Source organism: Saimiri boliviensis, chromosome 9, assembly GCF_048565385.1.
Source record: "Saimiri boliviensis isolate mSaiBol1 chromosome 9, mSaiBol1.pri, whole genome shotgun sequence".
Lineage (NCBI taxonomy): Eukaryota > Metazoa > Chordata > Mammalia > Primates > Cebidae > Saimiri > Saimiri boliviensis.
The window spans coordinates 94,698,968-94,714,641 of record NC_133457.1 but is presented as its reverse complement, the minus strand read 5'-3'; the positions used below and the strand labels follow the sequence as shown (position 1 = coordinate 94,714,641).

Sequence of the window (15,674 nt, the reverse complement as noted above, 5' to 3'; positions counted from 1 at the left end):
CAGGGAAGAACTAGAGGGACCCGAGGGGTCTCCAGTCCAACCCTCTCACTTGAAGACGGGGTAGCTGAGGCCTGGTGAGGGTAGGATCACAGTTCAATCAGCAGGGGTACTAGGGGGGTCACTGCAGTGCTGGCTTCTCCCCTCATCATGAAGCTACCTCCCACCTGGCTGAAAGGGACCCCTCCATGGCCAATCAACACCCTCTACGATGAGGACAGAGGAGGTCCCTCACTCCCCAAGGCATGAGGAACAGGATGGGCAACGTTTCAAACAGCTCCCAATCTTCAGAAATGCCAAAAAACCTCATCCTCCAAGAGCAGTGTTTCCAAACTTTTGTATTTTTAGCAGCGGAAGCCATCCTCCAAACAAAACCGTATGCAAAACCTCAGCTACAAAACAGATCAGTGGGATGCTGGCCCGTGTGGGGCCTGGGCTGGGCCCCGAGCTCTCCCTTCAGCACCCAGTACTTCTTCCACAGGGCCCTATGTGAGCTCAGTTTGAAACCCCAGGCCTTGGTTGGGGTGGTGGGGGACCTTGTAGCACTGGAGCAAAAGCAGCCAGATAAGGTGGGCTCGTACTTAAGACCGCTGGAGGGTATGGCTAGTCTCTGGGACCTGGACGACTTCGTTCTCCACCAGGGCCTGGCCCCCATCCCCATTGAGCTGTCTCATGCGCAGGTTAATGGAGCCATAGGTCTTCCTGGAGCCCCTGCCAGGGACGAAGGTCCTCCGGCGGTACAGCTCGCCCTTGCACAGGGAGACCATAAGCAGCACTGACAAGAGCATGCCGCCCACTGTGAGCAGCCCCAGGCCTGCGATGATGCACTTGTCCAGGTGGGAGCCTAGGCGGGCATAGTACATCTCTAGTCGTTCCATCTCCCGTGCTGTCACTGTGTCCGGATTGACTCGAGCCTCACGGGGGATGGCGTATGCTGTCACCACCAGGAGAATCCCACTCACCAGGAAAACCAGGGCGGAAACGAAGCCATAATCCACCGGGCGGCTCACGGGTTCCAGGCCTGGCCCCTCCTCTGAATGCAGGGACAGATCATCCCGCTGGGATCGGGGCAATGTGGGGACACCCCCAGGGGGACTGGGTGAGCTGCCCAGTCTCGTGTTCCTGGGGTTCTGGAAATGGGTCTCATGCTCTTCGGAGGAGAAGCAGGCATTCTCCACACCCTCCCTGGATGGGGCCACTGGGCGCAGGGGAGCTGATCTCCTTGGGGCTTGGGGACCATTGCTCAGTATCTTCAGTTCCAGACCAGGGGGAGATGCCATTGGGAAGGAGGGCCCCAGCTCATCCCTTGGCCCCTTGGCAGCTGGAAGAGAAAACAAAAAGTCAGTTGAATGTAGCAACCTCTACCTGTTGTGGAGGACATCACACCAGTCCCCAAGCACACAAAGGTGAGTCAGGCACGATTCCCATTTGGGGGTGTCTGCCAGGCAGAGGGGGAGATGGGGAATAAGACGAGAGAACAGTGTGATCCAGCCCAGATCCCACTCCACCACCAGGTGGCGTATGGTTGTGGGCAATTCACTAATCCTGTCTGGCTTTGGTTTTCCCACCTACAGAATAATAATACTGCTACCCCCTAGTTCACAGGGCTGGAGTAGGATTGAGATAACCCATACGAAGGACTCAGAACACGAAGTGCCCAGTTCCTATCGCACGAAGCGCCATAGCGATGAGTTCCTATGATGATGGAGGGAATGTAGATAGAGTGAACATGAGGCTCCAATCCCAGCTTTACCAGCTGAGCTTGGGCAAGTGATGTGACCTCTCCAGACTCCGTGGTCTTCTTATCTGTAAAATAGTAATGAATAAAATGCCTTCCTCATAAGGTTGTTGTGAGGATTTCATAAAATAGTGAATGCAAGCCCCTGGCCAGTGTAATCCGTGGACCTTGTTGTATGAGGGAAGGATGACAGAGGGGTGGGGCAGGTGGTGGAAAGGCCAAAGTTGATGTGGGAACCAAGAGGAAGGGAAGTTTCTGGGAGGTGGTGGCATTTGAGTCAGATCTCAGAGGATGAATTGGTTATTTCCCAGCAATGGAAGGCGATGAGGGCATTCTGGAAAGGGGAACAGACTGCTTCAGAGGCCAGCTGGGGCTGGCTCACAGAGGACTCTGAAAGCCAGGGAGCCAAGGAGCCTGAGAGCCATGCAGAGCTGAGGAGCTGGAGCGGGAACTGCTGACATCTGCCCGGGCTTCAGGAGAAAGGAATGATGTGATGGGAGGAGGCAAAGTGGAGGACAGCCGTCCAGCAAGGCAGCCAGCGGATCGGGGATGGCATGGCTGAGAGGGCCAAGAGGAAGGAGCAGACTGGAGGGCCAATGCCAAATGCCTTTATGTAAACAGAAGGGTGGGGACCTGGACCAGAACCACGGGAGGGGAACCAGGAGGGGGAGGTGAGAAGAGGTACACACTCCGTGCTGCAAGAGGAGTTACCCCACCCAAGAACCTGAACACAGGCAACCCCAGACACAGACAGCAATGTGCATTCCCGCTGAAAGATACCAGCCCGGGGACCATATTTGGCTGATAGAAGTTTTGCTGTGTTTTGTTCCTGGCCTGTTCGTTTGTTTTTGTTGAATTTGTTGCAAATGTATAAAAAAGCAAAAGATTTTAGATTCTACATTTTAAATGTTGGATTCCTGGCTTCTCCTGCAAAATGAAAGAATCTGGCCACCTTAGGCTTCCATTCCCTTGTAACACTCACCTGGAGTTGGCAATCAGGGCTCTCCCCAACAGGTCCCAGCTCAGCCCCCTTCCCTGCCTGGCATGTGTAATTCCTGATCCACAGCAGAACTGCATCATCCCTTGTATACACTGATGGCCTGAGGACACATACACTCAGAGCCCCAGGCACACAAGTCCTCAGGCTACAGAGACCCCCAGATGCAAAGTGGCTTACGTGCTCCGGTGTGTCTACACACACATACGTGCACACACACACACACACACACACACACACAAACCCCAAACGATTCTCTGCATTCTCATGCTGGAGTTTATTCTCCAGTGCACTGTGGTTGTGTGTGTGTGTGCATGCTTGTGTGTAAATATGAGCAAATGAAGTCAGAATGAATGAATGAATGAAACTCAAAGAGCCTCAGTACAGGAAGACACGTTTTTCGATCTTTCTGACCTTCCTCTCAGTATGGACTAGCATCAGACACCTCCTCTTAGCACATATAGGGTCTTTCATCTGAGTACAAAGCTCTTTTCCATTTACAACCTGTTTCTATCACTACATCTCTTTCCAGAGTCCCAATTTAGCAAAGGTTTACTAAGCACCTACTAGCTATTGGGCCTTGTACCCGACACTACACGCAGGAGTATCTCACATCACCCTCACCAGCCCCATGATCCAGAATTACTGTCTCCATTTCATAAAGCATGGCCAAGATCCCATGGCATGTATGGGAGTGTCGGGGGACAGGAGTTGAACACAGGTTCCCTAAGAATTATTATCATGTACAAACCAGCAAACTCATACTCCTGTGCCGGTGGCATCACTTCACCCTCCTTCCCTGGCTCTCCATCCCTCACTCATAGACCCTTCATTTTATCCAGCTGTTTCACAGCAATCGTGAGCACCTTGAGAGCAGGGATAAGTTTGAATTCCATCTGGGTCCCCATCCTGGGCCCAGACTGCTCTCACTTTCCAGTGAATAGACAGAAAAAAGAGGTGCGTTTGTTGGTTAGCTTTTTACTCTTAGCACCAAAAACATTTTCCTGGGTGCCCAGCCACAAACAGGGACCAGCGGGGTTGCCACATGGGTGCTCAGAAGTGGCCCCCACCCACACCCTCAGTACCTTCCACCCAACTCAGCTCCTGGAGTGGCCCAGGAAGCCCTTTCCAAGACTGACATATTGATGCCTCCAGGGACGTATCCATACCTTGAAAGAAATCTGGAGCTCCCAAATTCTGGGAGCAGGGCTTTCCTTCATGCTGTAGGAACCCAAAACTTTTTCTTAGGATGCCACAGTGAGAAGGCAGAGAAAAAAAGGATTCCTCTCACCCAGAGTTAGGATATCTCTCTGTTTCATGCACAGGTTCAGAGATACCAGTTACACAAAGGCTGTGCCCAATTACCCAAACATAAGCAGAAACGCACCTACTGACACAGCTACTCCTGCCCTCCGTTCACACCTCACGACCCCACCAGTTACTCCCTGATTTCATCTGCAGTCAGACAAGTCCTGAAAGGAACACTCTAGTTCCACACTCACTCCCCCAAGCAGCGGTTCCCACGGCAGTACCCACAGACACCCAGAAGCCACATAGCGTGACCCCCAGATCTTCGGGCCACTGTAGTACCCATAGCCCTAGAGGGGGCAGGACTGGTCACATATACGCACGCACCACACACGCGCGCGCGCGCACGTACACACACACACACACACACACACACACACACACAAGTGCCCCTGGGAGTAAGATCCAAGCCAGATTCACAGAGACCCGCAGGGGCCCAACACCCCACCCACTGCGCGCACTGATACCGGGCGAGACGGACGCACAGTGGATGTGGATGAAGCTTCACAAAACCCAATCGATAGACACATGCACGAGTTGTACACAAAGCCTTGGGGCGCGCAGATACGCACACGCAGGTCCAAGCTGTTGTACCCAAAGTTGCGCGCAGAAAAGCCCCAGCATGCCGCCTGCCCACCGCGCCCGCGCCCGCCGTCCCGCAGTCCACACCCCCTGCTCCTGCCCTTGACCACAGATGCGGGCCGGGCCAGGCCAGATCGGACCCGGCAGAGGCCCAGGGAGGCCAGGTCCCCTGGCCGCATGTCCTTTGGCGGGCCGCGAGGTCAGGCTAGCTGTCCTTCGTCGCCACTCCCCGCCCCCGGCCCTCGGCCTCCAGCTGCCCCCCGCAGTACCCTCTCCGCGTGCGTACCTGTGCCGGGCCTCCCTTCCTGCCTCCCCACGCGGGGGCGAAGGGCGAAGGGCGCCCGGCGGGCGAGGGTGCGTCCTCCCGGGTGCCTGCCCGCCTCCCTGCAGCCAGCGTCCGCCTGCGGGGGTCCCTCCTGCGGCGCAGCCCGGAGGGCGCCGGCCTGGCCGCCTCTGCCTCGCCCTCCCCGGCTCCCGCCCCCTTCCCGGCCTGGCCCGGAGCCGCTGCCGAGGCGCACGTACCTGCTTGCGCCGCGCGGAGCTGTACGGCGGCGGTGGCGGCCGCTGTGGAGGGGTGCGGGGGGGTTCCGGGGACAGAGGGACAGGGGAAGGGGCGGGGGCCGGGGATCGCCGAGCGCCGCGGAACGAGCTCCGCCCGCGGCCGGCGAGGACGCCCGGAGAGTTAGCACGGAGAGGGACGGGGAGGTGGGTGATGGGCTGGGGTGAGGGTGCGGGGGCTCCAATCCATCGTCCTCCCCTCCGCTCCAGGCAGATCCGGATCGCCAGCGCCTGGGCTTAGGGAACTGGGGCTTCGAGCCCGCGGTCCCCGGGCGTAGGGGCGGGGCGGGAGGGGGGTGCAGGAGAAGACCCCTCCCCCGCCGCCTGCTTCTCTCCACACCGCTGGAAAGCCCCTATTGCGCCAAGCCCAGGTGCCTTCCCCGACCCTCACTCTCCCACTTCCCCTTCCCCCCACCCCCCCATCCCACACACAGCCCCGAGGTAGGACCCCGGATCCTCTCTGAGGTCCTTAGGTCGGGACAGTCTCCTCAGGCGCGTGCGGCTCCATGGCTCAAGGGCGCCACCTGAAGGCTTCAAGAAAGAATCGGACGAGCCCCTTCCCCCTTTTCTCTGCTTTTTATTCTCTGTGGGACAGTGGAGTGCTTTGCCCAAGAGGGGTGTTCTCTTGGGGCATTGCCAATGGCCACACACACCCTCACCCTCCAAGGCCCAGCTGTGGGGCCTCCTCTCCTGGAACCCCTCCCTGGGCACACACACCCACTCAGCACTGCATCTGGGCTCTTCTCTTGCCTGCACTGTTGCTCTTATCTCTGATGGTCGTGATTTTCTTTAAAGGTCAGCCTCCTCCATCGGACTGGCAGCTCTTGGAGAATAGGACCCATGTCTAATCGCCCAGAATGAACTAGGTGGGTGTGGGTGAACAAGCTGTGAATAGGGGTGACTTTCACCTCTTTCCTTTACAGGGCTGGGGTTAAGATGAGTCAAGTGAAGTGCCTAAAGCACTAAATTCAAGGAGACATTTCCTCTTTGGGGAACCCATGCCAACCCCAGAGAAAGGTTTGGTCTGATTCGTGCAGGTTTCGGGAAGACACGTGACCAGCTGAATCGTGTGGTTTCCGGCAGTTCCTCTGGCCTCTGAGCCTGTGTCCATTTCTGTTGATGAGGATCGTGAAGGTGCAGCCTTCGAGGGCTCTGGGAGAGCCGGCAGAAGTTGGCCACGTGGAAGGACAGGCGAATGAGAGTTCCATGTCCTGCTCCTTGGCCGTCTCATGAGGGGAGCCTGAGCTGTCCTCCTCCAAAGTTCTGTGCAGTCCTCTCCTGCTCTGGAAGAGACTGGAAGTCACCGTGGATCATAGATGCCTGTGCCTTCAAGGCCAGCATAACCTCGCCCTAGGCAGGACCACCAGGGCTGGGAAGGCCTCCGTTTCCTCCCAGCCTTGCAGAGGTCTGGCCTGTTGTTAGAGACTTCAAAGGGATGCTAGCCCTGGCACCACACCCCTGTTCAAATCCCAGCTCCACCCCCACAGCTGGGTGCCCTGGTGTAAAGGACTCCCCGCTCTGGAGCTCTGTGAAATGGATGTAGGAAGCTTTATGGGAATGAGATGAGATACCTCCCCTAAAGCGCTCACTGTTACTTCCTTCAGTCGTACACTGTCCTCCCTCAGCCTTGGCTGTTCCTTCTGCCTGGGACATTCTTCTTTCTAACACTTCCAGCACTCACCCCTTTCCCTCACTTCCTTCAAGTCTTCACTCAAATGTCACCTCAGAAGCACCGTTCCAGGTCATCCTTTCAACAACAGCAGTGCCCCAGCCCTCTTTACACCCTCACTCTGAATTTTTCTCTGTAGCATTTACCAACTGACATTTGTTTCGGTTTGTTTATTGCCACCTCCACTAAGAAATAAGTGCCCAGAGAAGAGGGTTTTCGCCTGTTTCCCTCCCTGCAGTATCACCAGACACTAGAAAAGGGCTGACACCTAGGAAGCTCTGGATAAAAACTCATTGGATAAAGAACAGAGAAAATGGGCAAATATTTTATACTAGTTAGCTGGCTAGACTCCATCCCTACACTCAAAAGCTCATCTTCTAGTGGGAGAAAAGGTTAAGTAAATGTAACATTGCAGTCATAGGAAGTGTTACCAAATAAAGATACACAGTGCAAGCCTCAAACAAGGGTGTCAATCTAGTCTTGGGGATAGGAATGGCTTCCTGTAAAGTGCGGACTGAGCTGAGATCAGAAGGATGCATAGCAGGCAGCCAGTTAAAGAGGGCAGGAAGGAGAAGTCCAGCAGAAGGACTAGCACAGGTAAAGTCCTTGGGCTTAGAAGGAAGTGTGAGGAGCTTGAGAATTGAAGAAGACCCGTGTGGTTGTCATGGAGGGTTCAAAAAGGAGCATGGTAGGAGGTGAGCCTGGACTTAGCAGGCCAGGTCACTGCAGAGCCTTGCAGGCCAAGGAATTTGTTCTTTATCCTCAGAGCAGTAGAGAACCTCACCAATGAATATAAGTAAAGGGTTAACAAACCCTTTTCCTCTTTTGCCTGAGAATTTGAACTTTGGTTAACTGTCAAGCTCTGTTTCCTAGAAACAGATAAACATATGTCTGCTATGTTACTAAGCAACATTGCTTCTGATAAAAATGACCCCTGAGGAGGAGGCTAGAATGATCCATGTGGCAACAGATTAGAATTGGAGATACCAGAATGAACTCACGTTTAGCTTAATATAGATGCAGATGATTACATATAGAAAGTTTCATACACACACACACACACACACACACACACACACACATACCCACACCGGCTAGTATACACACATATATTTCCTTACTGTTAGGCAAGAGGGCCTGGAAGCAATGATACTCCATAGCAACAAGCACACGTAGCACTGAAATCTTGGTTTCTAATACCATTCTCCAGTCAAAGGCTCCAAGGCTCCTTGGAGAAATTGCTGTTTAGAGGACTCGGGCAGGAAATACCACAAGGTGAGCCTGTAGCATCTGATAGTGCCGAAAAGTAAAGAAATGCCACACACACGCATACTACACACACACACAGCACACACCACATACTCTACGCATACACCATACACACACACTACACACACACTACACAACCCACTCTCCACATACCTAGTGCACACACACCACACACACTGCACAACACACACTCTACACACACACTACACACACCACATACCATATACCCACTACACACACTACATACACACACCACATGCATTACACACATCACACACATACCACACACACCATACGCCACATGCTCTATACACACACCACATACATACACACCACATACATACACTACACACATACACACCACACACACTACACACACACCACATACATACACTACACACACACGCCACACGCACACCACACACACCCCCCACATATATACACTACACACACGCCACACACACGCCACATACACACCACACACACTACACACACACACACCACATACATACACTCCACACACACACGCCACACATATACCACACACACCCCACATACACCACATACACATGCTACACACACACATGCCACACACGTGCCACACACACCACACACACATGCCACACACACACCCCCCACACACATACACACAAGATGGTGGGGGTAGGAGTTAACTGAAGGAGCACCCAATGGCCGAAGCTGGAAAAATTTAAGTGACAAAATAAATAAGGTAATATTGGATTGTAACAAAAAGTATGAAATAAATATCTATGAGTCCATACAGGTAAAAATAACTGAACAAACAGGTATAAAAGCAAAATCTCCCATGCAGAATTCCAAATTCCATATGTAGGTAACTCAGTATTTGAGGAGGGGAACTATAACTCCCCCTTTTGAAAGTATGAGTTGCACAAAGTGACTTTCCTTTCCAAGAGTGTTTTATGGAAAGCAGGGGGTTGGGGGGGGAAGTAACTTTACATTGGAGAAACCTGATGACCTCAGCCAGGTGATGAAAGTCAACTCCAACACTCAAATCACATTGGTAGTAGGTACCTTGGATACGATGTGGCACAAATGGTACTTTACCTCTGCTGTCTTCCTCCCCAAAACCCATAGCTGCAGTCTAATCATGAGATAAACATCAGACAAATCCCAAGGAAGAAAATTCTACAAAACATCTGACTCGTTCTCCTCAAAAGGTCATCAGAACAAGGAAAGTCTGAGAAATTGTCACAAACAAGAAGAACCTAAAAAGACATAACCACTCAGTGTAGTGTGGTATCCTTGATAGAGTACTGGAACAGAGAAAGGACACTATGCAAAAACTAAGGAAATCTAAATAAAGAATGGACTTTGCTAATAACAGTGTATTGATATTGGTTAATTGTAACAAGTATACTAATGTAAGATGTTAACAATAGAGGGAAGTGGGTAGGGGGTCGATATCCTTTGAATATTTGTCTCCTCCAAATCCCATGTTGAAATTTGATCTGCAGTGGGGGTCTTGGGGTCTGGTGGGAGGTGTTTGGATCGTGGGAGTAGATTCCTCATGAATGGTTCTGTGCTGTCCCCATGGTAATAAGTGAGTTCTCACTCTACTAGTTCACTAAAGAACGGATTGTTAAAGCAAGAGCCTGGCACCTTTCTCCCCTCTCCCTCTTGCCATGTGATGTCTGCTCCCCTCCCCTTTCTGCCGTGATTGGAAGCTTCCTGAAGTCCTCACCAGAATCAGGTGCTGCCATGCCTCTTGTACAAGCCCACAAAACCATGAACCTAATATTAATAAACCTCTTTCGATATAAATTACCTAGCCTCAGGTCATCATTTCTTCTCCATCCCTCCTCCTCCTCTTTTTCCTACTCCTCCTCCTTTTTCTTCTTTCTTCATCTTCTTCTCCTTCTTCTTCCTCTTCTTCTCCTCTTCCTCACTCTTCTTCTTCTCCTCCTCCTCCTCCTTCTTCTTTCTCCTCTTTCTCCTCCTCCTCTTCCCCCTCCTCCTCCTCCTCCTTCTCTCTTCCTCTTCTTCTTCTTCAGAGATGGGGCATCCATTCTGGCTGGAGTGCACTGGCACTATCATAGCTCACTGCAGCTTCAAACTCCCAGGCTTAAACAATCCTTGTACCTCAGCCTCCTGAGTAGCTGGAACTACAGGTGTGCACAACCAAGTCCAGCTTTTTATTTTATTTTATTTTATTTTTTTATTTTAGAGACGGGGTCTCACTATGTTGTCCAAGCTGGTCTTAAACTCTTGGGCTCAAGCAACTTTTCCTCCCCAGTCTCCCAAAGTGTTGGAATTACAGGCATGAGCCACTGTGCTCTGCCTAGGTATTCTTTTAAAGCAACACCAAATAGACTAAGACAGTGATATACAGGAACTCTCTATATTGTCATCCCATTTTTGCTGTAAATCTAATACTGTTCTAAAAAATTAAGTTGTTGTCGATGATGCTTTTAAACACCCTTGAGGGATAACTTGCATCTGGGCTGGAGGGAAACTATAAATGCCTGGTGGGAAATCACACTTTTGGCATAGTGATTCACGTAACTGGACAGGTCCCAAGACATTGGATCTTGTAGGACATGAAACTTCTAAGCCAGGATTGTTCCTGCACCCACCTGTTGGGGATTTCATCTGGCATCTGAGTGGTACTGCTCTGCCAGAAGAAGCAGATTCCCTCCAAGAAGAGCATTTAGTGCTGTGCTAGCAGGTGGAAGTCCCTGAGCTATATCTTTCAGAGTAGGTCAATGCTAAGTGTGGTTTATGGTCATCTGTTGAGCCTGAGTGTGTAGTTGAACCTCAGGAAACTCCCTTATGGACATGGCAGTGGGTGATAAGCAAGTGGGTGATGTGAGTAGATTTGCACATCTCCCCCTGGCTACTCCCAGGTGCAAGGGGACAAGGGAGAGAACAGACCATGTGGGAGGTTATCATGGTATATTGGCACACAGAAAGTCATCAATCAAATAGCTGTAATTATGTATCTGTGGAGATGTGTGATCTGTGAGAGACAGAACGAAGACTTCCTACAGGAACATTAGGGGCATCGTTAGTCTGCAATGTTCCAAAGGTAGTGGTATATAACATAATTTTAGGTGTTAAGTAAATAAAGCTGTTTCGATTATCTATCTGCATAATAAACCACCCCACAACAGCAGCTTAAAAGAAAATTATTATTTATTTGCTCACAGTTTTGCAGTTTGGGCTGCTCTCAGCTGAGACAGCTCAGCTCTCTTCTGGATGGTGTCAGCTGGCGTGGCACAAACAGCTGAGAGCTGGCTCAGACCTGATCTTATGTCTCTGGGCTTGGTTCTCTCTGTCAGCTGGGTTTTTTCATTCTCTTCTACACGATCTATCCGTGTAGCTAGCTTCAGCTTCCTTACCCAGTGGTGGTCTCAAGGTAGTCAGAGTTCTTCCATGGCAGCCAACTTTCCCCAGAGCACAAAAGAAAAAGCTGCTGGACCATCTTAAAACTGAGGCTTGGAACTGGCCTGGCATTGCTTCTGCTGCATTTGATTGCTTAGCGAAGGTCATGGGCCAACCTAGATTCAAAGGGAGGAGTCTACATAAGGATATGACTACCAGGAAGCATGTGTCATTGGGGGCAACTAGACTAACAGTCTCCCATCATCTATACTACATTTATCTCTGTATCTATAAACACACATATCTATATGTGCGTATTCATTTCAATAGGTGTTTATTTTAAATTATTTTAGAAAATACATAACTAGCTCATGAAACCAAAGATATCAAGGGTGATATTGCCTAGAGTAAGGGTAGAAGAATCAGTCTATACAAAGTTGATGCCATAGAGTCTGCTGGTTTCCTTTAGTATTCACTCACTCTTTCTTCCACTGTAATAGAAGCTTTGCTCAATAGTGGGTACGGTGCACCTAGAAGAAGGATTTCATTTCCTAGCCTTCCTTGTAGCTAGCTATGGCCAAGTGGATGGTAAGCCATTAGAGTATGAGAGGAAGTAGTGTGAGAAAAATGCATTAAGTTTTCTGAAGGGAAGGGAGTGTGCCCTCCTACTCTCTTTTTGTCCTTCCTGCTGCCTGCTGCCAGGATGCAGAACTGATGGCTGGAACTTGAGCAGCCATCTTGGACCATGAGGTGGAAGCCTATTAGGTTGGGAGAGCAGCAGAATTGTAGGAACCTGGATCTCAGATGACTAGATGGAAACACCAGCCTGGGATAGTTTCTCATACTTTTGTGGGTGAGAGAAACAAACATTATTTTTGTATAAGCTACTATTACTTGGGATTTTCTGTAACTCAGAAGAACTAAGTCAATCAGAGTAGAATCAGGCTGGGCATGGTGGCTCACCTCTGTAATCCCAGCACTTTGGGAGGCTGAGGCAGGTGGAGCACTCAAGGTCAGGAGTTTGAGACCAGCCTGGCCAACATGGTGAAACCCTGTCTCTACCAAAAATACAAAAAGTAGCTGGGTGTGGCGGTGTGTGCCTGTAGTCCTAGCTACTAAGGTGGCTGAGGTAGGAGAATCACTTGAACCCAAGAGGTGGAGGTTGCAGTGAGCCAAGATTGCACCATTGCACTCCAACCTGGGTGACAAAAGCAAAACTTAGTCTGAAAAAAAAAAAAGTAGAATCAGTAGGCAAAAACTGACTAGGTATATGAATAGCTGAAAACCAAGAAATATAGATGCAATCTGATCCCCTGTATTCCTGGTAAGAAATCTCTGAAACCAGCCTGGAGAGTGTCCAGGAGGATGATATGAAAGAAGTAATAACCCAAGGGAGACTGAAGTTTTTCTAGGTGAAGGGAGTGAGTGGAGTAAGGAAAAGTTTTTGGAAAAGGAAACAACCCTTAAGCCCAGAGATGAAGTAATAGTAGTGAAATATTTGTGTGCTTGACAAACACTTATATAACCCTCCCCATATGCCAGGCACATGTTTTACACATATTAACTTACTTAATCATCTTAACCACCTTATCATGTGGATACTATTATTATCCCCATTTCAAGAAGAGGAAATCAAGGCACAAAATGATATAATGCTCTGTCCTAAGTTAGACAACTGATATCTCATGGTTTGGGGATTCAAAATCAGACCTCAGCTCAGTGACTGTAACTACTTTGCTGGTTTTCATCATAATTTTCAAAGCATTCACAAAATTCTTGAGAGGCTGTTAATATCATCTCCATTTTCACATTTGGGAAATGTGAGTGCCAAGGAGAAAGGAGATTATCTTACCACCACACTAAGGAAGCTAAATTCCAATCAGACGCAAGGGCCCCTGACTTCCAGATTGATTTTGGGACCTCAGATAAATGTAAAGTCCTGGGGGTGATCGCGCCATGCCTACTCACCCATTCCCAAATCTGTTTTCACCTGTCTGTCAGAATCCAGTTGGGATCTGGTGTTTGGGTTTGTTTACTTGTGTCATATTCACCCCTGGCACCAGCCCGGCTCATCTGGTTTTCTTAGAGCTCTAATACTTTCACGGAGTGGCCTTGATTCATGGTAATGGGACATGGTTCAGGGATTTCAGGAAATCAATCGGTGGTCATGCTCCAGCCCCTGGAAGAAGTGTCCGCAGACACACTCACATGCACACAAATCTTCAGCCAGCCTGGCTGGCATTCTCTCCCTTTCCACCTGGTCTGTCTGGATCTCCCAGCCTTGGGGAATAAAAATCCTGAGTGTCATGTTCTCTGTCTGCTGTGGGAAGAGTAAGCGGGGAGGTGAGAAAAAAGAGAAATAAAGACCCATATTCCTAGCTTCTACAAGAGTGAGTGCACCTACCTAGAAGCTCCTTGAAGGCAGAGGTCTTATTGCCTCTCATCCATGCGCCAGCACAGGGCCTGGCACCCTGGGGTTGCTGCCTTCAGTAGATTTCAAGCCACTCCCCTGGGAGAGGGCAGGCCCAGTAAGAAAGGTGGAGATACCATGATGGAGGTTGTTTGATGGTGCACCTTCTATGTGGTGGTCCCTGCATGTGTTATGTCACCTGGGCCCTCTGCACTGAGACAGATTGGTAACCTGGAGCTTACTCACCATGGGAGGAAATTAGGGCTCAGATCAATCGGGCTACCTGCCTCAGACTCACACCCAAGCCTAGCTGAGGCCAAGGGATGTTCTTCTCACTGTCCTGTTCTGCTTCACCAGAGTCTCTGTCATCTCATCAGGGTCAAGGGCTGTCTTCCATACAATAGAAGATTGCAGGATGGTGTCCTAGATATACCAGCCTGAGACAGGTGTGTACAGGACACAGGTACAGAGCAGAAGGGCAAGAATACCCATGTCCAGGACCTTCCTGGATAGAAATACACAGGATAGATATGTGCAGAAAGGGGTGCAGGGCGCTCATGTGTACAAGGCACATATAGATGGGACACTGTCTTTGTCCCTCTTTGCTGCTATAACAAAATACCCAAGACTGGGTCATTTATAAAGAACATGGCCAGGTGCAGTGGCTTAAGCCTGTACGCTTTGGGAGGCTAAGGCAGGAGGATCACTTGAGCCTAGGAATTTGAGACTAGTCTGGGAAACATAGAGGGACCCTGTCTCTACAGATAAATAAATAAGTCAGGCATAATGGTGCACACCTATAGTCCAAGCTACCTGGGAGACTAAGAAGGAAAAATCTCTTGAACCCAGGCTTTTGAGGCTGTAGTGAGCTGTGATCGCACCACCGTACTCCATCCTGGGTGACAGAGATCTTATCTCAAAAAAAAAAAAAGAACAGAAATTTGGAGGCTGGAAGGCTGGAACATCCACCATCAATACACCAGCATTGGCATCTGATGAAGGCTGCTCTGTTTCCCAGATGGTGCCTTGTTGCTGTGTCCTCACACAGCAGAAGGCAGAAGGGCAAGAAAGTGCTCCCTTCAGCCTGGTGCCTTTTTATATGGGTGCTAATTCCATTCATGACGTCAGAGCCCTCATGAATTGCCTCCCGAAGACCATACTTCTTAATACTGTTGCATTGTGGATTCGATTTCAACATCTATTTTGGAAGGGACACCAACATTCAAACCATAGCAAACATGTTGTTAGTTGAGTTTGCTTAGAAGCAAACCCAAGGCAAGAATTTGAGTGCAAGTGGTTTACTTGGGAAGTTGTCCCAGGAAACACAGCGGAGGAAGGGGAAGCGAGACCAAGAGGGAAGTGCATCCAATAAACTATAAATGCATGAGCGAGCCCCTGACTGCCATGGGCAACTGGGACTCAGACCCATTGGACTGAGTGCTGTTCCACCTGAGATCTGAGGCCACGGAGCTCTCACTGTTTATCCACCAGCCCCTGTTGGTCATTGTTGGGGGCTATTCCTGCTCTTCTCGCACATGTCAAGCATGTTCCTTAAGCAGAGTGAGACCTGCTTACGGCAGGAAGCCATAGGTACACATGGAGAAGGTAAGTGTTGAGGGAATATGGATGGGACCCACAACATTTACTAGAGGACACAGAGTACAAGGCACACGTGTTCAGGACCCAACAGGACACAGGGCACAGGCAGAAGACAAATGATTGGATTACTGGCCTTGCTTGCCTAGGCCAAGGGAAGAGCCTGCTGAAAGGGGCTAAGGAGCTA

The 15,674-nt window shown here is 50.2% G+C and overlaps 1 protein-coding gene across 2 annotated transcripts; it reads right to left on the bottom strand.

Moving 5' to 3' along the window:
• Nucleotides 1-317: 317 nt before the first annotated feature.
• Nucleotides 318-5,693, bottom strand: TMEM74B (transmembrane protein 74B). Of its 2 annotated transcripts, none has more exons than XM_039479312.2 (2): nucleotides 4,909-5,693; nucleotides 318-1,318 (listed from the first exon to the last, which is right to left on the bottom strand). In XM_039479312.2, exon 2 carries the CDS (start codon nucleotides 1,275-1,277, stop codon nucleotides 579-581), a length of 699 nt encoding a protein of 232 aa, XP_039335246.1. In that variant the 5' UTR covers nucleotides 1,278-1,318; nucleotides 4,909-5,693; the 3' UTR covers nucleotides 318-578. The 2 variants fall into 2 exon arrangements, with proteins under 2 accessions (XP_039335246.1, XP_039335245.1); XM_039479311.2 differs by having other exon boundaries at nucleotides 5,145-5,693.
• Between the last annotated feature and the right edge of the window lie 9,981 nt (nucleotides 5,694-15,674).